Source organism: Neolamprologus brichardi, chromosome 23 (assembly GCF_056152115.1).
Source record: "Neolamprologus brichardi isolate AB-2024 chromosome 23, ASM5615211v1, whole genome shotgun sequence".
NCBI classification, from domain to species: domain Eukaryota; kingdom Metazoa; phylum Chordata; class Actinopteri; order Cichliformes; family Cichlidae; genus Neolamprologus; species Neolamprologus brichardi.
The window spans coordinates 20,397,278-20,420,479 of record NC_142125.1 but is presented as its reverse complement, the minus strand read 5'-3'; the positions used below and the strand labels follow the sequence as shown (position 1 = coordinate 20,420,479).

At 38.2% G+C, this 23,202-nt stretch overlaps 1 protein-coding gene and 2 non-coding genes across 5 annotated transcripts in view; 1 reads left to right on the top strand and 2 right to left on the bottom strand.

Annotated features, from left to right (window-relative positions):
* Nucleotides 1-11,613: 11,613 nt before the first annotated feature.
* Nucleotides 11,614-11,687, bottom strand: trnai-aau (transfer RNA isoleucine (anticodon AAU)). The gene has a single exon. It is a non-coding gene; the product is annotated as a tRNA-Ile (tRNA).
* A 669-nt stretch (nt 11,688-12,356) lies between these two features.
* On the bottom strand, nt 12,357-12,429 carry trnar-ucg (transfer RNA arginine (anticodon UCG)). Its single transcript has one exon. It is a non-coding gene; the product is annotated as a tRNA-Arg (tRNA).
* A 2,833-nt stretch (nt 12,430-15,262) lies between these two features.
* Nucleotides 15,263-23,202, top strand: part of rpgrb (retinitis pigmentosa GTPase regulator b) — a 16,027-nt gene continuing 8,087 nt past the window's right edge. For all 3 annotated transcript variants that reach the window (XM_006800276.3, XM_006800275.3, XM_006800274.3), the window contains exons 1-13: nt 15,263-15,385; nt 17,188-17,313; nt 17,948-18,040; nt 18,780-18,842; nt 18,923-19,081; nt 19,906-20,055; nt 20,511-20,669; nt 20,861-21,016; nt 21,135-21,259; nt 21,858-22,049; nt 22,164-22,350; nt 22,853-22,947; nt 23,042-23,101. In XM_006800276.3, the coding sequence (XP_006800339.2) occupies nt 15,355-15,385; nt 17,188-17,313; nt 17,948-18,040; nt 18,780-18,842; nt 18,923-19,081; nt 19,906-20,055; nt 20,511-20,669; nt 20,861-21,016; nt 21,135-21,259; nt 21,858-22,049; nt 22,164-22,350; nt 22,853-22,947; nt 23,042-23,101 (1,596 nt within the window). In that variant the 5' untranslated portion in view covers nt 15,263-15,354. The remainder of the gene's footprint in view (nt 15,386-17,187; nt 17,314-17,947; nt 18,041-18,779; nt 18,843-18,922; nt 19,082-19,905; nt 20,056-20,510; nt 20,670-20,860; nt 21,017-21,134; nt 21,260-21,857; nt 22,050-22,163; nt 22,351-22,852; nt 22,948-23,041; nt 23,102-23,202) is intronic.

Below are 23,202 nucleotides of genomic sequence, written 5' to 3'. Positions count from 1 at the left end.
GCTGCTGAAATTTCAATGAACTACTGTGCTAGATGATTATCTGTATAGATTCACGGTTGATGAGGTTCAGAGGATAGACTGGCCACCTTCCTTGGCATGTGAAGAATATATAAATAGCTTCACCAGAAAAAAAGAAAACAGAAACAAGATTCAAAACAAGTGAAAATAGACAAAATCTTTTCTTCTAAAAGAGAAAACGTTTCTTCTTGAAACATTAAAAAAGACTACAAAATAAGGATTAACTCTTACCAGAAGTGTCATCTCATGTTCTGGTGACAGGGAGTGAAGTCTTTAAATAACAAGTCATCAGGTGAACTCTGCCAGGATGACAAAGTCAGATCAAAAGCCAATCAGTGATGAGGAAAGGTTCAGAGTTTTTTTTTTTTTTTTTTTTTTACAAAATGCCTCCGGTTGCTTTTATCTGAGACATATCTTTGTAAGACATATACTGTACTGGAACCTTCACACAATTATGTGGGGATAGCTTTTGTGGCTTTACCAAGAACTAAAGATTATACAAAAGGGCATTATACAGGGGAACTGCAAACAGCCAAAGTGTTTGTTGCCTCAGTTCAACAAGTCAGAGAAAAACAGCTGAGAAGAGGGACGGGGATAAAGGGCAAAAAACAAAAACCAACAAAATAAGCAGACAAAAAATACATATATCAATCACCTGGATCACCTGTTGAGAAAGAAAAAAGAAAACAAGCGGAAGAAAAAGAGAGCAATAGAATAAACAACATTACGATGATATATGGGAATATAACAGTAAATACTAAATATTAAACATTATTGCGCAGCACGTAAGATCGACAGCGTACAGTGTGCTTTGAGGTAGGAGCCAAGACTTATCTTTGTAAGACATCGTATGTGTACTGGAACCTTCACACAATCATGTGGGGATAGCTTTTGTGGCCTTACCAAGAACTAAAGATTATACAAACGTACAGGAACTAAAGATTATACAAAAGGGTATTATACAGGGGCACTGCAAACAGCCAAAGTGTTTGTTGCCTCAGTTCAACAAGTCAGTAGTCGGTTCATCAGGAGCAGACATTAAAAAGGAAACAAATAATCTTGTCGACACAACCAACAAATAATCAAAACAACTGGCTACAGGCAGACTTATAGAGCTATAGAGCTTTAAGGCATCAGTAGTCAGTCTGTCCCCCTCTTTGTTTTTTTCTTGTCTGTCCCGTTTGGTTCTTTTGCCATCAGAATTATTGTCTAAAGGCTAAGAAAGATGCACAACGGATTTACTTTACCAAATGGACCATCCCAGCCTTGCCGTAATGGTCTATTTGATTCACTTTTTATTGTTTATTTTATTTTTTATTTTCACTTGTTAGATAAGGGACAGACTGAGGAAAAGGAACGGGAGAAAGAAAGAGGGAAAGAAAAACAGCAGAGAAGAGGGACGGGGATAAAGGGCAAAAAACAAAAATCAACAAAATAAGCAGACAAAAAATACATATCCTCCTGAGACCCAGGGAAAAAAAAGTATTTTGATTTTGATTTTTTTCAGATAAATCAAGTGTTGGGATGGTAAAAAACACATTACAAAAACAAAATTGTTTTTAACAAATTTTATTTAAATTTTACAACATGTGCACTTCAGTGCATAAGGGGACTTCATTGATCACGAATGTGAAACTAACAAAATTCAAGAGCTATTTAAGAAAATTAAATGCTCCACTGAAATTTTTGTAAGCAGGATATTAAAACTTATTTATATAACAATATCATAAAAATGTAGATCATGGGTCAACTTAGAAGTCCCACCCTCATGCTCTCATATGCAATTACTCAACACTCACCCAACGTGGAGACAGACATAGAGAGACACTGTACACACAATCACACTCCCCCGGTCTAGGTAACCTTGCCCGTGGAGGGGGAAACTGCACCCAGACCCGGGTGGTGTTACCCTTTTCCCTAGGGTGGGGAGAAGCAGACCGCCCCGACTCCGCAGCAGCAGGGAGGCCCCACATTCCAGACCCCAGTCGGACGGCCAACTCCTCCTCCTAGCCCCCCTGCTCCAGCAGGCCGCAGAGAATGGGGGTGTGTGAAGACTCCAAACCTCCCTCCGCCCGCTCATTTGTAGTGTTGATGCATGTGTGTTCTAAAGTGAGTTTAAAACCAAGGAGGGCATGGAGCTACTTGCCAGAGAGGAGCAGGTAAGCGCATAGCCCCTCCTGATAGCCCTTTGTCTCTAAAGGTTAGCCCTTCCCTGTGAAACAGTCAGAGTGAACAGCAGGGTGTGTGTGTGGAGCAAGAGGATAAATTGTGTCCTAATGATTCAGAGGAGTTGAAGCAGCAGCACTGTGTGTGTAGAGACACTCTGACTGAGCCATGTAACTGGGAGGTGGAGTGGAGAGCAGAGCTAACTTGCCTGTGCCTGATAGAGAAATGAAAAGAAGTACAGATGACTATTGTTGGAACTTCTCTTCTCCTCACCTCCACCACAGACTTTTCTCTCAGCTGACCTGCATGGTTCCTGCATCGACGACCCCATCAAACCTTTGAGCTTTGTGGGTTTACTGATGTTCTAGTTTTATATAGTTTCATCCTTTGTTATTTTCCATCATTTCCGAGTTTTGTTTCTGGATCAGTTCCTTGGTTGATGTTAGCCCCTTTTGTGATCTCTGTCTCCCTAGTAATGTCCCTGTTTCTGTCTGGTGTCTGTCCCTGTGTCTGTCTGGTTTCTGTCTCTGTGGCTGTCTGTAGTCTCTGTTTCATTTGTATTTGTTATTACATTCTGTAGCATTCTGTGCAGGACTTCCACGTTCGGCAACAGCCTTCTCCACCAGGTCATCAGACTGTTGAACTTTAGATGAAAATACAACACACATATTGGATACCAGCTTCCTGTATGTTAATTCCTCAGGTCACTTTTACCATTGGACTTTGTAATATTTTTGCCACTATACATTTTAATTAGTGCTGTCAAATTTAACGCATTAACGCATATTAATCTGCCATCACGGTCAATGCAATTAACATTTTTAAGGCAATTAATGCATCCGGAGTCCAAAATGACTGAAAATCCCTGAAATGTTTCTGTCAACGCATTTACGGCAGTTTTTCCAAGTAGAGTTACCTTCACATATGCGCAAATGGGCAGTAGATCTGGTAGTGACGGGCAGCTGAACCAATCAACTCAATATAGAAGATGATAAACGCACATTGGCCCTCTTGATGGGAAATTTGAGTATAAAAAAACCCAAGTAGGAACAGTGGACCTACATGAAGTATTATGCACATTGTGCAAGAAGGAATTTTCTTTTCACCGAAGCACTTCCAGCTTAAAATATCACATTGATGCGAAGCATACGTTAGCCGGGGATGCCGCTAGCACTCAGTGTTGGGTGTAACGCGTTACTAAGTAACTGTAATTAAATTACTTTTCCACTGAAAGAGTAACTGATTACTGTTCATTTTTAGGTATTTTAATTACAGTTACTTACAATGTACTTGCGTTACATTGTAAAATAATTAAACTCGCTGAATATCATTATTTAATTTCAATAATTTATCTTCTAAACGTAGAAGTAAACTCTGCTGCTTTAACATCGTTGTGGTGCAGGTGCACGTCATTTCGTGCCAGTTTGCTGCACAGTCGTATTCTAAAGCAGAAGCTGTCCATCTCGGCTGAAGCAAGTGGCTGCTTTATGAAATGGAAATATTCCCGTATCTTCACTTTTCTGAAACAAGCAGACAAGAATATGTAAAAACTATCGGCCGCTGTTAATAGCACGAGTAATCTACCGAAGCGCCTGACACGAGAGCATAGACGAACACTTCTGAGTGATCCTTGTTCATCATCCATGGATAACACCGCGGCAACTCCTGCTAAGCAGGCAAAACGTGATTTTACTTCAGCAGCACAGAAAGCGTCTGAAGGCTTAAAAAAAATAATTGCAGGCTACATTGTGGAAGAGATGCTACCGCTGCGTACTGTAGAGTCTCCGTCTTTAAAAAAAATGTATTTATTATTTAAAGAGTTTAATTTCTATTGTTTGTCCACTCAAGGTTTATAGGGATTTTAAGAAGCATTTAGTTAAATTACTTATTGAGTAATTAAGTTACTTTTCAGACACAGTAATTAGATAAGTATTTTAAATACAATATTGATTAAGTAATTAGTAATTAGTAATTAATTACTTTTTTAAAGTAACTTACCCAACACTGCTAGCACTTTGGCTAATGCGTCACCCAGCTTGCGACAAACCACTCACGGAGCATCGGGGAATCAGTAAGTCTACCTCGGACACAGTAGCAGTTTTAGATACGGTCGACATGGGCGGTTGCCCGGGGCGGCATCGTGATGGGGGGCGGCATCACGGGCATTGGCAAAAAAAAAAAAAAAAATGCTCGTACTCATGCTGCCCCGACGTCAGCCAGCGCATATTGGGAATGGCATAGGCACTGATCGTTTTTCTATCGCCCATTTGCTGGGAGTAAGTAATCTGCTGCTTGCGGCGCAGAGAGGAGAGGGCGGGGCGACGGGGGAATCTCTGACCGGCTGGAGCAGCATCTAATAACTAACTTGCAGAATAAAACAAAATAAAAACAAACCAACAAACACGAAAACACCAGACATTATGATACAGACTTATAATTTGCACCGATGGTTTTTCGAAATTCTATAAGTGAAAAGTGAGCGCAAGAGCCCTCGGTGCACCTGCTTGCTGCAGAAGTCAAAGTAAACTTTATTGTCATCTCCGCTACATACAGTCCAGTATATAGAGAGACGAGATGAGGAGGTTCCAGTTACAGCAGTGCAAGTAAACAAACAATATATATAAGAAGAGTAAGAAAATAAATATACACTTTAGGAATAGGGGTAAAGGGATCAATAACAATTAAAAATTTATAATTTACAGTTTGATGATCTCACACACAACCCGTCGAAACGGGAGGGGGGCTCTGCTGCTTCCAAATAAAGCACATTTCATTTATAATGTTGTAAATCCAGTCCATTATGTATTCATGATTTGAATCCTGGGTTGTGTGAAATCTCAGAAATGCACCCTAGACAAAGTGAATCTGTGAACTAAGGTGTAGGTGTGTTAGATTATGTTGTGGTGATCCTCGAGTTGGGGGATTGTGTTCATACTGGAGTGCAAAATTAAAACCAATGGGAGCTGGACAAGAAAAGTTCAAAGCCATCAGGTGCTCAGTTTAGAAAAAAGAGAAAAGAATAGGAAGAGAAACGAGCAAAAGATACAGGTAAGCAGATGTGTGATTGGATAATGGCAGGTCATCCTGAAACAATCAGAATCAGAATACTTTATTAATCCCTAAGGAAATTATGTGGGTTACATTTGTTCCAAGAAGAAATGGTAAAAATAGTAACAGTAACAGACTAAACTCCAAACAATACATTATGTTACAGATTTTAATATTAATTAGTCAGTGTCAATTGTTGATTTGCCCTGCTCTCATTGTATGATGAATTATGATGGCTGTTTGGTAGCCGTTTGCATACTGTGCATACTCTCTCTCTCTTCATATGTGTGTGTGTGTACAACAGCTTTATGTTAATGTACAATCCTTAATATGTTTTGGCTGTGTGTGTGTGTGTGTGGGGGGGGGGGGGGGGGGAGGGGGAGGCAGAGGGAGGGCGCCAAACAGGCTAGGACCGCCACTGCTCGGACGTATTGACTGATACAACTGCCAAGTGGATTGCAACAAACTGCAGACCTATTACAGTTTTTTCTGAATGCTTAAACCCTAACTGTGATTCTTATAGCACAATTCCTAAAACTATTAATACTTATAGCAAAACCACTCACTGAGTTTGCAAATCTAAAAGCACAAACACTGCTTTGCACTCAGTTTGCAATTTTGTAACACACACTTTGCAAAACTGTAGGCACAACTCACTGCTTACACTCAATTACCAAATTTCCAACACACTCCTAGCAAAATTATACACATGTATGGCTATCATTAACACTATTTTGCCAACTGTCTGGCACACTTTCACTTGTGAAAACTTTTTTAGATAATTAGTTCACTTTGCAATCAGCCTAAGCACTATAATACAGGTAAGCTCTGTGTGTGGAGTACAATGGAGGGAGCAGGAAGAGTGAGAAGTAGAGGAGGCCGAGGAAGAGGACGTGGAGGTGAAGAAGTAGGATGAAGAGGACGACAAGGACAAGGAGGAGCAGGAGGAGGATGAGAAGGGGGTAGAGGAGGACGAGGAGGGGGGAGAGGAAGGGTAAGAAGAGTAAGAAATAGAATTGCTGATGACATCAGAGCTACAATAGTGGACCATGTAATCAACCGTGGAATGACCCTGAGGGAAGCTGGCCAACGGGTTCAGCCTAACTCGAGCCACTACTCTGTAGCAAGCATCATAAGGACATTTTGAAATGAGAATCAGTTAGTACAGTCACTTTGCACTAAGATTTGTAGCACAACAATACCATAGATGTAAAAATACTGAAATTGTTACTTTACAGAATTGCTAGACGACCAGATGCTGGGGGCAGAGGAAGCATGTTCACTGCAGAACAAGAAACCCATATAGTCAATATGGCGATTGCAAATAATCCTATACTTGGAAATAAACACTTATGTTTGTTTTGATGTGTGTGAATAATAGTACTTGAAGTTAACTGACATAGCCTACCTTGTGCACAGAGAAAGCAAAAGCCAGATGTGTTTTTTATTCATACCATCAGTGTGCAGTTAGCGCATTGTGTGCTTAGTAGATGATGGCTTGTGTGTACTGTTTGATACGAAAACACCATTTTTACGAAGGTGTGAAGAGTTAATCTAGCTGTGTTCGCTTTTGCAAGAGAACTACAATGTTTTGATAATTGGGTGACAGGTTTTCTTATTTGTGTGTAGAGTTTTGCAAAAATAGCCAATAGTTACAAAAAATGTGCTTAAGCAATCAGAAAAAACTGTAACATCGTTGAGAACACACTCTTTACATAGCTTTGGTTCCTTGTTTCAACGACTTGAAGTGCCTCGCCAAGAGTGACTGAGAGAGTAGATAAATGTTTACAGAGTTTTTTGTTAACATGAATGTTCAAGATGTTCAATAAACATGTTAAGTGTGGATATTTTTTACATACATTTTGCATTTAAAATACATTTTACAGGGTTTATTTATTGGATAAAATACGTTAAATGTCACCGTTATTATTCAGATTCAGAGGCTGCTTCCACCTGAGGACCCGGCCTTCGCGGTCTAAAGAAAGCCGGGTAGTACGTCACAGGCTCCCTCGGTGTAGTGAAACTCTGCTGTCTGCTCCTTGCTATCTAAAATATAACCGGGCGCTGACGTAAACTCTTCTGTTTAATCATTTTCTGTTTGACGATTATTCAGCTGTGTGAAAACCCCGGCGGAACCCTCCCGAGGGATTAATAAAGTTAAATTTAATTTAATCTAATCTAATAACTCTTAGCTAAACCGATTTACTCACGAACAAATAAAAACACTGAAAAAGCCAAACAATAACATTTTTAAGTTATCAAAGTGACTTGTATATCATGTTTAACCCGAGTAGCTAAAGACCGCGGGGGTTTGAAAATGATGTGTCGGTCAGCTCAGATATTTGAAGTTTACACAGCTACATTCTCACCTGAAAATATGTTAAAAGTTTTTTGCGACCCAGAAAGAGAAATAAGAGTAATATTAAAACTAAGCAGCTGCCGTCATTGTTGGAAACTGGAATTGGCTGGGCCGCGCTGTGAATTCTGAGATATGGTTTTTCAATTTTGTTGTCCGGGTGGAAAATCGGGAAAAATTCGTGAGAATGGTGGCTCCGGGAGATTTTCGGGAGGGGCACTGAAATTCGGTATTCTCCCGAAAAAATCGGGAGGGTTGGCATGTATGGTTGTGGCAACATCACTAACCTTGTCAAACACCTCACAGTAAATCAGTGGTTCTTAACCTTGTTGGGGGTAACGAACCTCACCAGTTTCATATGCGCATTCACTGAACCCCTCTTTACTGAAAAATACAATATGATTTTTTTCAAATTCAAGACATAGATTGTTTTTTACTGGTGCACAAAATGAGCCATGCATGTCACGGCGGAGGCTCTGCCGAACCCCTGAGACCGACTCACCGAACTCCTAGGGTTCGATCGAACCTAGGTTAAGAACCACTGCAGTAAATCATATCACAGAATATGACGAGCGTATGTTAAGGCGAACTAAAGAGGAGGAGAGGGACAGGTGCTGCTAGGGCGAGACAGTCTCTCACGGAGTCCTTTAGTGCTGCAGGCAGGCAAGGTGTTCAAATGTTCAAACTTCAGGTTTTTTATTTCTATATGATGAACTCTGCATTATTAAGTGATAAGAACAAGTAATCTGATGTCCTGTAATCATTATGATGCTATAATTTGAGATACAATAAATAAAATAAGTTTTTGTACAAAGTATTGGTATCGGATCAGTATCGTCGATACCACCCTGAATATTACTTGGTATCAGATCGGAAAGGAAATCAGTGGTATCGCACATCACTATTATATATTAGTATATAGGTTTTTTAAAAAGAGAGAAACTGTGCTAAAAGATCGAAGAAAAGTATTCAAATTCCCTTTGAATTTAAGCATACATTCTTTGTGTTCATTCTGCATTTACTTCATTATACTGCATAAATGTCAGTTACAAGCTTAAATATAAAGTTGAAAAAATGTAATTGCAACTCGGCAATTGCGATTAATCGCGATTAATTACAGAAAATTGCGAAATTAATTAGTTAATGTTTTTAAACTATTTACAGCACTAATTTTAATATATTTATATATTATATTATATAAATATACAATAATATAAAAATATTAAATATTAAAATGCAATTCTTGGTAAACTTGCTGTATGCTGAAAAAAATAATAAAAGTCTGTCTGTCTGTCTGTAACACTGAATGAACTGCTCTGAGAAAAGACCCCACTATCAGAGCAGTTCACTATCACTAGAGTTCTGTGACTGACACATCTGGACTGCTCTGCTGCTGCTCTATCGTACACAGTATTTCCAGGCACACTGAGACTCCTCCACTCCTTCTGCTCTACACTCACACACCTGCTCCACCTGAGCTTTATGTCAAACCATTTATTCTTTTAGATATTCTGAAGTCAGAATGACTAGATTATTTGTAAATTACTGGTTGCTAAAACCACAAACGTCATCACTGTGAAGAACAACTGTGCTGTTTTGTGTTGCAGTGCCACACTGTGGAATGATAGTGTTAATGTTCAATTTATACCTCAAGCTGATGTCATACTGCAGCACGCATATGCAGATTATATTCCTGTTTACTTTCTATTTAAGTTACAATCAATATTTTTGATGGTTCTTGCATATAGAATTCCACATTTCACGTCAAGAAATGTGGATAGGCTTTGTGTGAAATTACAAAAATATACATACATGACCTCAAATACATGTTCTATTGGTAAAAAAACCCAAAAACAAAACAGAAAACAAATGAATGAATTCATAGACCCTCTGCTTGCAAGACTTTCAAACGATGTGGCCATCTTCAACTAGATCCCCCAAGACATCCTAGATAATCCCACAAGTACAGTCATTGTGATCATGGTTCAGTGCGGTACAGACCAAGATATTGGTTAATTTAACTTTACAAAAGACTTTTATGTTGATCATGTTGTTCATTGTAAAACCTACTTGTAATGTTTTATACACTGATAGAAAAGAAAGATGTTTGCAAGAAACATCTTTCTTTAGAAATTGAACACATACCTCTTCTATAGAAACAGACATGTCACAGATTGGGTCAGGAACCAAGGAATAAAACACAGAGGACACAGATGTTTAATTTTTTTTAAAAAGTGGGTGTTTTATACCCCAAAATATGAAAAATAATGAAGAAATCCAAAGCAGACCAATGAAAGAGGTCAACTCAATAAACTAAACTCAAAATAATGACTAACAAAGACTAAAACAAACAAAAGACAAGATGAAACATGGAAATTAAATACTGGTTGAGCTAAACCATACACACACAAGGGAGAAGACAAAATGGCTGCCACATATCCAACTAACACAGAACGATGGCTGTATCCCAATTCAGGGTCTGCACGCTTGAAGTACGCACACTACACGTACTATGTATGGTGCGTACTGTAAGTACGAGAAGTGCGGAAGTGAGAGGCTTGTGAAATGGGAAGGTCTAGCCTTCGTTGCACTGTTCAGGTTGCCTAGCAACCATGATACTAAACGCGAGAAACGTTTCATACAGCATTGAAGACAGAAATGAAGGAGAAAAAATGTTTTGTTGGTCACTCATTTTTGTCATGACATCACATTGATTAGTTGAGTATCTGAGGCTGAGACAACGGGACTGTAAAACATGATTGTTGGGCTTCATTTCTATACTGAACAGTCATTTCAAGATTAGTTAGTAAATAACAATTAGCTAATGTTGTTCATGAGACTAAAATCATCTCACTGTGGTAATGTAAATATAATATGGCCAATATTGTATGTATTGTCAGATTATTATGATATATTCATATTTATATATATATTTATATAGCATAAAACAGAATTTTGACCTTGCACTGTTCATATGTGTACAATCTATATAAACACTGTAAGGTGTGATGAAATGAAAATTACAAGCACGAAGGGTCTCGAACCCCCCAACTTTCTGATCCGAAGTCAGACGCCTTGTCTGTTAGGCCAAGTAGTCCGGCAAAAGTTACCACTTTTCATGAACGTTCGTTGGAGTCTGTTTGAGCCAACTGCTGGTGTTGGGTTGATCACGTGGCTGGTGGATATTGCTTGATTGTTGCTTGAAATAATTGATTGTTGCTTGAAATAAGTGCATGCCACAGCATTTCTCCCATGTATCACGCTCTTAAAAACGTAGTCCTACCTGCCACATGCACAGTGGATCCACCCACTAAGCCAGAGTATCATCTGCCAATGGAGGTCATAAAGCTTACGTGGCCGGATCTGTCACCTGAAAGTTGGCAGAGGATTTTTTCTTGGATCCCACCAAACAAAAACCACCGTCTACTATGAGAAAGCACCTTGGACGGCTGCTGGAATGGCCAGTGTCCGGATTGAACCCATGCCTTTGGCTTTATTAGCAACACGCTCTGACCAGCTGAGCTAACCGGCCTATAACTTGTGCCTAAACTGACCCCCTTTTTTTTTCTAATATACCAAAAAAGAGTGTGGAAGAACTGTTAAGAACACAAGAGAAATGTGTGTTTACAAGAAATTAGTTCAACATAGTGGGAAAAAAAAGTCTTCTGTTGACTTACAAAAAACGCTTTAAGAAGAAATTTGCCACAAAACAATACATGGTGTGCGTCTTCTAATGTTAGGGTCGATAGGTGTGATATAAAGCAGCAGTTTTTGATGCAGTATGCTGTGTCAGACTTTGGAAATGAGTGATTTATCCAGAAAGTAGCTGGAAAAGTGATTTGGAGATTGTAGCTAAGCATGTAATGTATTCATTAGCGTGTCATGTGTCAGTGAATTTTGTGGTTTGCTGTCATTTGTAGTTGCGTACATCACTCACTTGGAAGTTGGCATTGGTTTTTTTCTTGGATCCCACCAAATAAAATCCACAGTCTATCATGAGACAGCACCTTGGATGGCTGGTGGAATGGCCAGCATGGGGATTGAACCCATGACCTTGGCGTTATTAGCACCATGCTCTGACCAGCTGAGCTAACCGGCCTACGACATGTGCATGAACCGATCCTTTTGTTGACTAATATACCAAAAAGAGGGTGGAAGAACTGTTAAGAACACAAGAGAAATGTGTGTTTACAAGAAATTACTTCAAGCTGTACCAATGAAAGCCAACACTTGGAAGCTCCTACTGATCAGAAGCCACCTATGCAGTTCAGCTGATGAAAAATGTGGCTGGAGAAACTAACAAAGTCATACTTTAGTAGACTAAAATAGGAAAACAGTCAAAAGCACTGTGTTTCCTAATGAAAATGCTTCAAGTATAGCGGCATGGCTGTTTTTTGAACAAACTCCAACACATTCCTTCAACGGGCAGTGAAACAGAGCACACTGGATCTTTTCCAGGTGGAGTTCCACCAACAGCATGCTTCTAAGTCGTGATTTTTTCACCCATGTCGCTTGAGGTCATGGCATGTTATTGACTTTGTATGGTTGCTTCTAAGCCAAGATGACTCGAGCCTGGCACTGATAAGGCCAAGTTCATGGCTTCAGTCCCCAACCTTGCAATTCGAGCCTCGTTTGAGAACTCATAGAGTCTCTGTTGAAGAACATGAAATTGACAACAGTGTAGCAATTTTGGATGACATAAAGGATCCGAGGTCGGCCTGCTGCAAACAAACTGGGAACGCATGCCTGCTGCTCAAGGACTCACAACCAACCACGAAGGGACTCGAACCCTCAATCTTCTGATCCGAAGTCAGACGCCTTATCCGTTAGGCCACGTGGTTTGGCAGAAGTTCCCACTTTTCATGAACGTTCGTTTGAGTCTGTTTGAGCCAACTGCTGGTGTCGGGTTGGTCACGTGGCTGGTGGATATTGCTTGATTGTTGCTTGAAATAATTGATTGTTGCTTGAAATAAGTGCATGCCACAGCATTTCTCCCATGTATCACGCTCTTAAAAACGTAGTCCTACCTGCCACATGCACAGTGGATCCACCCACTAAGCCAGAGTATCATCTGCCAATGGAGTTCATAAAGCTTACGTGGCCCGATCTCTCACTGATAAGGCCAAGTTCATGGCTTCCCTAACCTTGCCTTTTGAGCCTTGTTTGAGAACGCGTAGAGTCTCTTTTGAAGGACACAGCCAGGGTCTGCAGTCTTAAAGGCTGCATTTCAAGACCGATTACGTCACAGCGACGCGATGAAGGCTGTCCCAATTCAAAGGCTGCTCGAAATGTGGCCGTCAAATGCGTCCTTCATTTCCCTGAATTTTAAGGATGGGTCGCTGTAGCCTTTATGGCCCAACATATCCCAGACTTCATAGTGCGGCGGTGGTGTAGATAATTTTTCTGAAAAAAATGGAGCGGCCGAAGAGTAAATTTTCAAAAGTAAGTAATGAATATTATGTCACTTATTTATGCGCAAATGTTTAATAATGAAGAACATTAAAACATTACTGTTGGCCACATGTCGGGAAAGCTATGTGACATTAGTGATGTTTGTACTAACTTGGTTTTAAAGCCTTTACTTCAAAATATACGCCGTTCAATAGTCGGCCTTAATCTTACAAAGAATGTGATGATTTTAGGGATAATTAAAGTCAGTCATATATCCACAAACACAACAAGCTGAAAGTCAGTGATGCTGCTCGGTTTGCAGTCCTGAATATCACGGCACAAGCAGGATTCACTGCACTGTTAATGTTAGCTATGTTAAATTGCTGCCTCTGTTCGGTGGTGTCGAGCCAAACGGACTTTAACATGTGTTTGAACGAGCTGACGGTTCACTCATTACGCTGAAAGAAAGATGCTTTAATCACAGGAGTCACACATGTGTCCACTGTACCAGCTGGGAACTCTTCTTGTTTAGCACTCGTAATAACACAAACACTAAATCCTCCTTCTTTTGTGCTGTTTTGTAGCAGTGTAAACACCTGAGACTGTCACCTGTCTGTCTGTCCTGCACTCTCTCTCTGTTTCTTTCTCTCTGCTTGTGTAATAAAAGTATGAACATGTATTTATAAATTACACTTGTGTTTGAATCCTGCAGGTTATCACACATTTGATTTCCATGTGTGACAACTGCAAGTGTCCAGAGTGAGGACAGACTGAGGGACCCACTGCTGCACATCATCTGTGAGGCTTTGCACCCCTGATGATCCACCAGGACAAACTCAGCAGTGTGTGAGGAAGAGGAGGAGGAAGAGCCAGCATCAGCTGACAGACGGAGAGAATAGACAGACTGTTCCCTGTTTGTGAAGGACTGCTAGAAAAGTTTAGCATAACTATTTGTCTGTCCTGAATCAGTCTTATTAGTCTTACTCCAAAGAGCCACAGAAGTAAAAGCTAATAATAATAATTGAAACAATCTTTGAAAAAAGTGACTTACCAAGCATGGCAAACAACTCAAATATGTAGAGCAAAATGTTCTGAAATAGCTTCACTTCAGCTTTGATTGGAGCCTATGGTGCTGGGGGCGGAGTCTGTGAATTTACTCTATTGGTGTCATAGCCCCTGTAGGAGTTCAGAGTTAAGAGGTCAAGAGTTAATGTTTCCATTGTAACACCTCCAGATTTGAAATAGAAACACTCATTTTTAATACTCGATTTTAACTACTATCATTTTACACCTCAGAGTTACATTAAAAGAATGTGACTCTACTTAGAGTAAAATTAACTCTACTTTTGCAAGAAGACTACTAACACCAAAACATTTAACACTTTTGAATTTGCTGTGTACTCTTCATTTTATCAGAAACAGTTTTCACAGCTCGTACATTTTCTTTTTACACATATATGTAAGCATTGAGCCAAATTTAGTTATGCAAACATACTGAAGGAACAACATTTGTCTCTTATATATAATACACCTATATATACACTGTCAAAGATACTTCTCTTTGAGTGACGATTTAAAGTGATAAGACATAAATAACTCCAACTTGAATCTGTACTGAAGCTCAGTATTTGACACAGAGTTCATGTTCACTGCTGTAATAGCTAATAATAATTAATATAATAACTATAATATTGGCCATATTATATTTACATTACCCAAGTGATATTACTTTAGTCTCATGAACAACATTAGCTAATTGTTATTTACTAGCTAATTTTAAAATGACCAAAAATCATGTTTTACAGTCCTGTCGTCTCAGCCTCAGATACTTATCAAATCACACAAAGATCATGTAGAAACAAACAAACAAATGAACAAAATATGTTCTCCTTCATTTCTGTCAAACAAAATTGTATGACACGTTTCCAGCGGTTAGTATCATGGTTGCTAGGCAACCTGGGCAGCGCGACGGAGACTAGACCGTCCCATACAGCCCATGTGTTTGCAACAAACTTGCCGTTTATTTTGCAATTCGAGCTCAACACTGCCCCTAGCGTCCTGGAGCACTTCCGTTGTGTTTTGGAGTTTCCATGTGTTTTGAATTTTGTAAGTGTTTTGGAGTTTGTAAGTGTTTTGGAGTTTGTACATGCTTTGTCTCTAGGGGCCACCGTAGTTTTTTACTACTTGCTAAGTTTGAAGACCCCTGCTATAAAAAATGAGACACATGAAATGGCTCTGTATCTTTAAGAGTCACGTGTGTTCCTTCGTAGCCTAGGAGAAGTTTTGTTTACTTCCGGGTTGTTCAAGTCGAAAACAACAGAGGGGTACCAACACGCCCACAGGCGCGGAGCAAAGCGGATTAAAGTACCGCAGAGATGGCAGGCGAGGCTGAAGATGACATTCCGGGTAAATATCAGTCATTGTCGCCTCTTCTGACTCTCAGAGAACCGGTGGTATTGTAAAATATTCTTTAGCTGTAATGTTCACCTTCGGCTAGCTTCAGGCTAACGGAAAGTTAACCTCATGATATTGCATTTCTCCTCCCGTTATTCTGTTTTATTCTACACGAGTGCTTTAGCTATTAAGGTCAAGTCATTTTTATGAATTTATTCCTCATCATTCCTCACTTTGAATCAGTTTGAACGTGATTAATTATTAAGTATCTTTTTCCCCCTGTCCTGATATTTTCATAATTTATTGTCGATGCTAATGTTAAACTCTACCACATGTAAAAGGTGTTTTTTAGTTGTAGTCAATTGCATTTACTCTCAAACAGTAAAAGGAGAGTAAAAACGGTCTTACTAGATTGTTTTAATTTCATGAAAGTGCTTCTTATGCATATCCGTGTCTATAATAACACTAAAGCAATAAAGCAATAGCAAACAATGCATAATTTTTTATATTTTGATACAAAATACATTTTGTTTTCTCCCCCCTTTTTGTATTATTGTGTTTCTTTTACTCTTTTTTCTTTGATGAAGGAATAAAGTAAGTAAGTAATAAATGACCCCATCCAAAGAACATTTTTTACAAAATCTGTAACCCTTTAAAAACGTTTATGTCATTTTTTCAGTAACAAATAATGCCAAGTATTCAGATCTGCAGCACTCAAATTTGAACGTTTTCCTCCAATTCTTTTTTATGCACACTAGATCTTTTCCAAGTGGAAAAATATGTTATTCCTGAATACATATTTTGGCGTAGACTTCTTGTTTGAGAAGACAAGACATCTGAAGACTTCACATTGGGTTAACTTGACTCTTTGGCTAATTTTTAATAAATGTTAAAAAAAATGTAACCAAAATGATGCTAGTTAAATGGTAAAAACTACTAAATGAACATTTTGAGTTAGTTTAGTGTCTTAGTTTTGGTTTATTTGTTGGGATTATGCAAAACTTTAAAATCCAACATGATACAAGCAACAAGTATGCACATAGCCATAAACCACGTAAACAAAAATATATACTGTAAGTTACTATGAGAAGAGAACTGAAATGAGAAGATTGTCTCAAAATGTTAGCTTAATAACTTGAAATTTTGAGTCAGGTATGAAAAACGCAATTTTGAGTCATTAATTAAAAACTTTCAAATACTAACCTCAAAATTTGAATTAGCATAGCAAAAGCAGTTTCTGTTTTTCAGTGGAGGACACAAGCCTCTATAGACTGTACACACGTGGACACGTGTGTACATGTTCAGGATCTGAAAATTGAAGTCAAGACGTAGAGTGCATCAAACCTCCTTTCTTTTTAATGCCTATCTAGGTGGTAATGCCTGTAGTTATAAATCAAAGCTTCCTTATAAAGGAGTCTATGAGAAAATGCTCCTCCCTTGATTTGTTACCTCAGTAAACACTTTTCTGATGAATTCTCTGAGCTCCAATGCTTACTTAATTTGGTCAATTATGGTCATTATCAGAATCAGAAAGGAGGATTAAGCAAGTTAGGACCTTAATTTTGACTGACAAGTTGAAATCATATGAGTACGCTGTGTCCTTTGGTGTCACAGTCAGATCGTTCCACAGCAAATTATGTCTGGATTGGAAAAAAAAAATTACTCAGCTTGAGGTTTCACTAACACTAGACTGACATCAAGGTGGCTCCATCCATCCATCTTTTATATAAAGGGCTGAAACATCACATTTGGTGTGGTTAAACTTGAAAATTAATCCAAGTCGGTGATTGGTTTTCTTTGGTCTCTTCTTACAGAATCAGGGGCAGTTTTCACTTTTGGAAAGAGCAAGTTCGCTGACAACATTCCAAGTAAATTTTGGCTTAAAAATGACATCCCACTCAGAATAGCGTGCGGCGATGAGCACACCGCCTTAATAACAGGTGAGAGCCCCTCCTATGTTCCAGGTCATACTCATTTATGTGTTTCTACACTGCTGACAAACGTGAAAGCTGGAAATACTGTTTTGATTTAGTTTCACTTGCGCTGTCCTCTTAAAATATGTCTGCTCTAACATATCAGAACTGATATGTTTTCTCAGTTTTGTTTAGATGTACAAAAATTAGATTTATTAAAAAAAAAAAAGATAAATACATTAACCCCCATTTTAAGATTTGGATTATTTTTTAATGTTGTGCTTTACAATATTAACCTACTGTCATTTTTAAAATACAAAATTATTTTTACTCTTTACTTTTGCTTGTATCTACATGTTTACAAAAAATATATATTGTATAAGTCAAGCAAGTCAAAATTTCAATACATTTCTTCAATTTAAATTTTAGTTTAATTTCATGGTTATCTTTTGGAGGGGAGTTTTACAATTACGTACAATTACTTAATTTGAGGAAAAGCTTTCTTTATTATCCAAATTAGATTTTCAGCTTTTTTCTCTTATCTTTCTTTATTATTTTGTTTTGTGACTGTAACTGAATCCAGCCCTGTGTCACTTTAAAATGAATGCTCCTGCTGAAACATCACAGACCCCCTTTCAGGAGATTTTCTCTGTCTTCACAGAAAATGGGAAGCTCTTCATGTTTGGTAGCAACAACTGGGGCCAGCTCGGCCTTGGCTCCAAAGTGACTGTCAACAAACCCACCTGTGTCAAAGGTTGGTCTTTATGGCACCTTCTCACTGTTTCAGTTCTAAAAAAAAGTTATAGAGGATGAGTAGTGCCACTGAAAGCTGCTTTCAGCCAGTTTAAACAGGCAGTGAGGAGGGAGTCCCTGAAGAGGAGGAGACAAAGCCTTCAAATAAAGTGTGACTTTGTTGTAGATATAATCTCAGTCTAGAGGGCTAATAATCTGCGTAAATTTGGAGGGACATTAGCTGAGAAACAGTAAGTGCCACTCCTGAGATACAGAGAAAAGGATGTGTCCTGTATGAGGTTTGTTTAAGTATGAATTTAATCTGAAAATTATTTTAAAAAGAAAGGATCATTCTTACTGGAAATAGTTGTACAATACAGAAAATGTAAATGTAATAAATAATCCTAGAAATAAAACTCAAGTCTGATTAATTCTATTTTCTGGTGATTTTTTTTGGTCATTAGTAGATGGAAGGAGCTGGGCCTCAAAATGTATGCAATGTCTATGTTGGAAAAGTTCTATATAATATTAAAAATGACCACAAGTTTTTAATTAATTTTATAACAGTTTGGAATTATTGTATTTTGCATTGAATTGTACTGAGAACACTTATTTTAAAATACAGATTTCTCTTGTATCTTACAAGTGTTTGGTTTGTTTTGCTTCATGAATCTTTTCTAAAGTTATCAAAAGATGATGAGGTAAGCTGCGCTCTCCAGGTTACTGTTCCCATAGTTTTAAATTTTTTTGTGATGTTTCAGCCCTGAAGTCTGAGAAAGTTCAACTGGTGGCTTGCGGGAGAAACCACACGCTTATCTGCACAGGTCAGTGTTTAGTGTTCACAGCTGTTTTCTTTCAGGTGCTGATGAATATTAAACACGCTTGTGTTGATGTGTGTCTGTAGCCAAAGGGAAGGTGTATGCCTCAGGTGGGAACAGCGAGGGTCAGCTGGGGCTTGGAGACTGTGATGAGAGGACGTCCTTCAAGAGACTTGATTTTTTTGATTCACAAGGATCAATCAAGATGCTTGCTGCGGGTTCGAACGCCTCAGCAGCTCTCACCGGTAAGATCCACACAACACTATAATTCAGCTATTAGCTCTGATCACAGCTAATCAAAGCTTAACTGCCAGTAAACATTAAGGGAAGTCATATAATAAGTGCAAATTAAATGTTAGTTAATTTTCATTTTAAGATTTTTGATCATTTTTTTATGTATATTTCATAATTGTGCCTACATCTACACTAAGATATGCAGTTTTTGTATTGTTTTATTCATTGTATATGCATTTTATATTACTTTATTTAATTGTAAATTATATTTTTGCTATTTTTTGTCAGTGTAATGAGATTAAAACCATTAAAATTTTTAATGTATGTTTTTTTACCTTGGAATTTTTGTATCTTAATTATATAAATATATATTGAAGATTAAATTAAATTAAAATTAAATATATACATATATCATACATATTGTACTACTGGATGTTCAATTTTATTTTTTAGACTTTGCTCATAAATTAGATTTAAAGTAAAAAAAAATCTAAAAATATTATTGATTTTAAAATTATTTTTTTAAACATTCATGGTTTTATATTTTTTGTATTTTGTTTACATTTGTATTTCATCTGTATATTCTGTATTTTCTGCAGCATCTAAAATAAAAAAAAAAGATAATTTCATGAAATTAATTTGTAATTAAATTATAGTTGTTCTGTTATCAAATGAAAATTCTTGGTTAACAAAATTGAAGTAAAAAGATTCCGTATGTTTTAGAAAATGTTGCAAGTTTAAAACTGTTTAAAGTGTAGAAGAGAGAAAAAAGTGCCGTTAACAGATAAATGTGTTCCCAAAATAAACGTAATCTCTTTATTTATTTCTTTTGCAGCGAGTGGTAAACTCTTTATGTGGGGTGATAACACAGAGGGTCAGATTGGTTTGGGTAAGGAGAGTCAGGTGTCGTCACCCCACGAAGTCAGTGTAGGCCGACCAATCAGCTGGGTCTCCTGCGGGTACTACCATTCAGCTTTAGTGACAGGTGAGTAGAGATAGGTCCCAAATAACCATTCATCACTTTGCAGTGAGCCTGCAAATCGCACATGGTTACAGATAGCATAAGGAACATGGGTGACAGTGGCTAAAATACAAAAGAATAATTCTCACACGTGTGTATTTATACTAATGTAAAAATCAGAACAATAAAAGTTTTTTTAATGCAAGTTAATTGGCAAAAGTATCCTATTTCCATAGATTTTTATTCACCATATTATTTTATAATTTAAAAAATCAAAACTCCATTGTTCATTTAAATGTAGGTGTTTTGATTTGATTTTTGCATATAGATATTATTATAGAATTTAACATATTTTAAAATCAAGTGACATTTTTTTTTTAAATTTATTTTAAGTTTAACCAGAATTTTGTTTCCCCTATTCGTTCTGGACCTAAAAGCCAGTGGATAGCTCTGAGTATTTCCTATTTTTGTTTTCCCAGTGGATGGCGCTCTGTACACATTTGGCGAGCGGGACAGCGGAAAACTGGGTTTGGGCACCCACCAGCTTCCAGGGCACCGAGTGCCTCAGCTGGTGAAGAGCATCAAGGAGCCAGTGAGGCAGGTGGCCTGCGGGGGTGGACATACAGTGGCACTTGCAGGTAAATGTCTGATGACAGCAAATAAGACATGTTATTTATTTATTTCCTTTAAATAACCAACTGAGAATAATATTCTCAGTTGGTTTCCCCCTTCCTTCAATCTTACTAAAAAGTTACAGAATGCTCTCAAACAGGATAATAAAATACTGCAGCATGCCGCAAACGCCTCTGATTGTGTTGGTCTCTTTCAGAGGGAAGTGTGTACACGTTCGGCCTCGGTCAGTTCGGACAGCTCGGCCATGGGACATTCATCTTTGAGTCCCGGGTGCCGCGTTTGGTTGAGCACTTCAAGAAGGGACGAGCCTGTCAGGTGGCCTGTGGAGAAAACCACACCGCTGTCATTACGGGTAAATCTCAGCTCGGTTCATTAATGCCGAGCTTCTCATTGACAACAGAGTTGAACAGAAGAGGTTCTTCACTGATCTGATGTCAGAAATTTTAATCTTTTTTTTTTTTTTATTTTAGAAGACGGGTTGCTATACACGTTTGGAGATGGCAGACATGGAAAACTTGGTCTGGGGGAAGAAAACTTCACTAACCAGTTTAAACCAACGCTATGCCTGCGATTCCTGAAGTATAATGTTCAGGGAGTAAGTGTTTCATACAGACAGGTTTACATTTGTTCATGCAGTAGAACTTAAAATAATGTATAGGAATTATTTAATTAGGCTTGGAGATAATTCACAAGTTTAAAGACAGTGTAATTTTATTGTCGCATTTCTTATATCTTTTTAATTTTTTGTCTTCACTTTTTACATTTAAAAAAAAATTACGTTCGTTTTTCAATTTTTATTCATAATTGCATGTATAACATAAAATATATAAAATTTTAAATGAGTTTTACCTTTTAAAAAAATGTATTTTTTTGTAAAGCACTTTGAGTGCTCAGAGTAGAAAGTGCAATATAATAACCATTCCATTTGTCATTTTTTTTTACTTGTTATAGTATTTAAATACATAATTTAAAAAATTATGTATATTTGTGTCAATTTTGTGTCAATTTTTAAAATGTGTTATTATTTTTTTCATTACAAAAATCCTAAATACATACATATATAAAAATATAAAATTCAATTTATATTTTAAAAACATTTATTTATTTATAATCATATATATTTTCTATTTTTGTGCATTTCTGGGTGACTTTCATGCATGCAAATACTTTAATTTGGTTCCTGACGTGTCCAGGCGATGTGCGGCGGATGTCACATGGTGGTGCTGGCTCGGCCGAGGGCCCGGGGAACCGGTGAGGTCACGCTGGAGGACAACGATGTGATGGAAGATTTCCTGGAGAAACCATACGTGGAACTGCTGGGTAACACAGTTGACTCATCTACGCTGCAGAGGAGCCTCTCCGCCCGGGTTCGCAGGAGGGAGAGGGTGGGTATGAGGACAATGAACGTGACACTTTTTATAGTTTATCTACAGATAACAGTTCATTTCTAAAGAAGTTCATGGGTTAATATCGCTCATTGGCTAAACCCTCTGATTCAGGAGCGATCTCCAGACCAGTTTGGCACCATGTTCCGCACACTGCCTGCCATGACACCAGGTAACCTCCTCCCGCCACTGACAGCCTCCAGCCAGACCATACCACCACGACTGGCTCCGCCTGAGGTGATCCACGGAAAGGTGCTCAATGGCACTTACCAGCACAGGAACGAGGGGTCAATCCACCAGGGTACCTACTTCACCTGCACCGCCATTGCCTCATCCTCTTTCTGTTACATCAAAGTTTTGGACAATATTATTTGCATTTTTGTTAGAATTTGGGGAGGTTGTTGTCTTTTTTTTGTCTCCTTGAGTCACATCTCTGATAAATCATATCCCTTTGGCTTCCTCAAGATCCCTTATCATTTTTATGAAAACAGACACCTGTACGGTATATGTTTCTAAGACCTAGAAGCACTAAGATGAAGTTGGGAAAAATGAGAATGTGAGCTCTGTATTTTTGACATTTGACAATTGGTGTTCGTGTCGTTCATGCCCTTTCCCTGAAAGTTAAATGAGTTTCTCTTGATCTCAGGGTTTTCTGCAGATTTGAAATCTGTAAATGAAGAGGTCAGATTCTCAACATCTTGATTTTTTTTAAAAAAAATTATGTATTTGTTCATCTTTGTCACTATGTGATATTACCTGTATCTGGAAAGCTGCTGCTGAAGATAATGCTGTCCTGTTTTCAGAGCTGGCAGGTGGGGAGACAGACAGTGTTGTGGAAAGTCTGACAGACACTGACAGCGTGAGAGGTCTTGGAGAAACCAGAGACTTCCTCAACATGGTAAGAGATCAATGACATCATCTTAAATGTTGCTCAGAAAAAAAGACAAATATAACATTTTGCTGCTGATTTGATCTCTGCTCCTTCCTGACAGACTCATGTGATGAAGATAGACCCCAGTGATAAAACCCTCACGCTGTCTCCAGTTCAAAAGGTAACTCAAACTCTTGCTTTGTGTGCTATGTCCTTTGATGTTTCTGCATGTCTCTTCCTCTCTAATGCATGCCTCTTTTTTCCATCCTTTTCTTGCTTTCT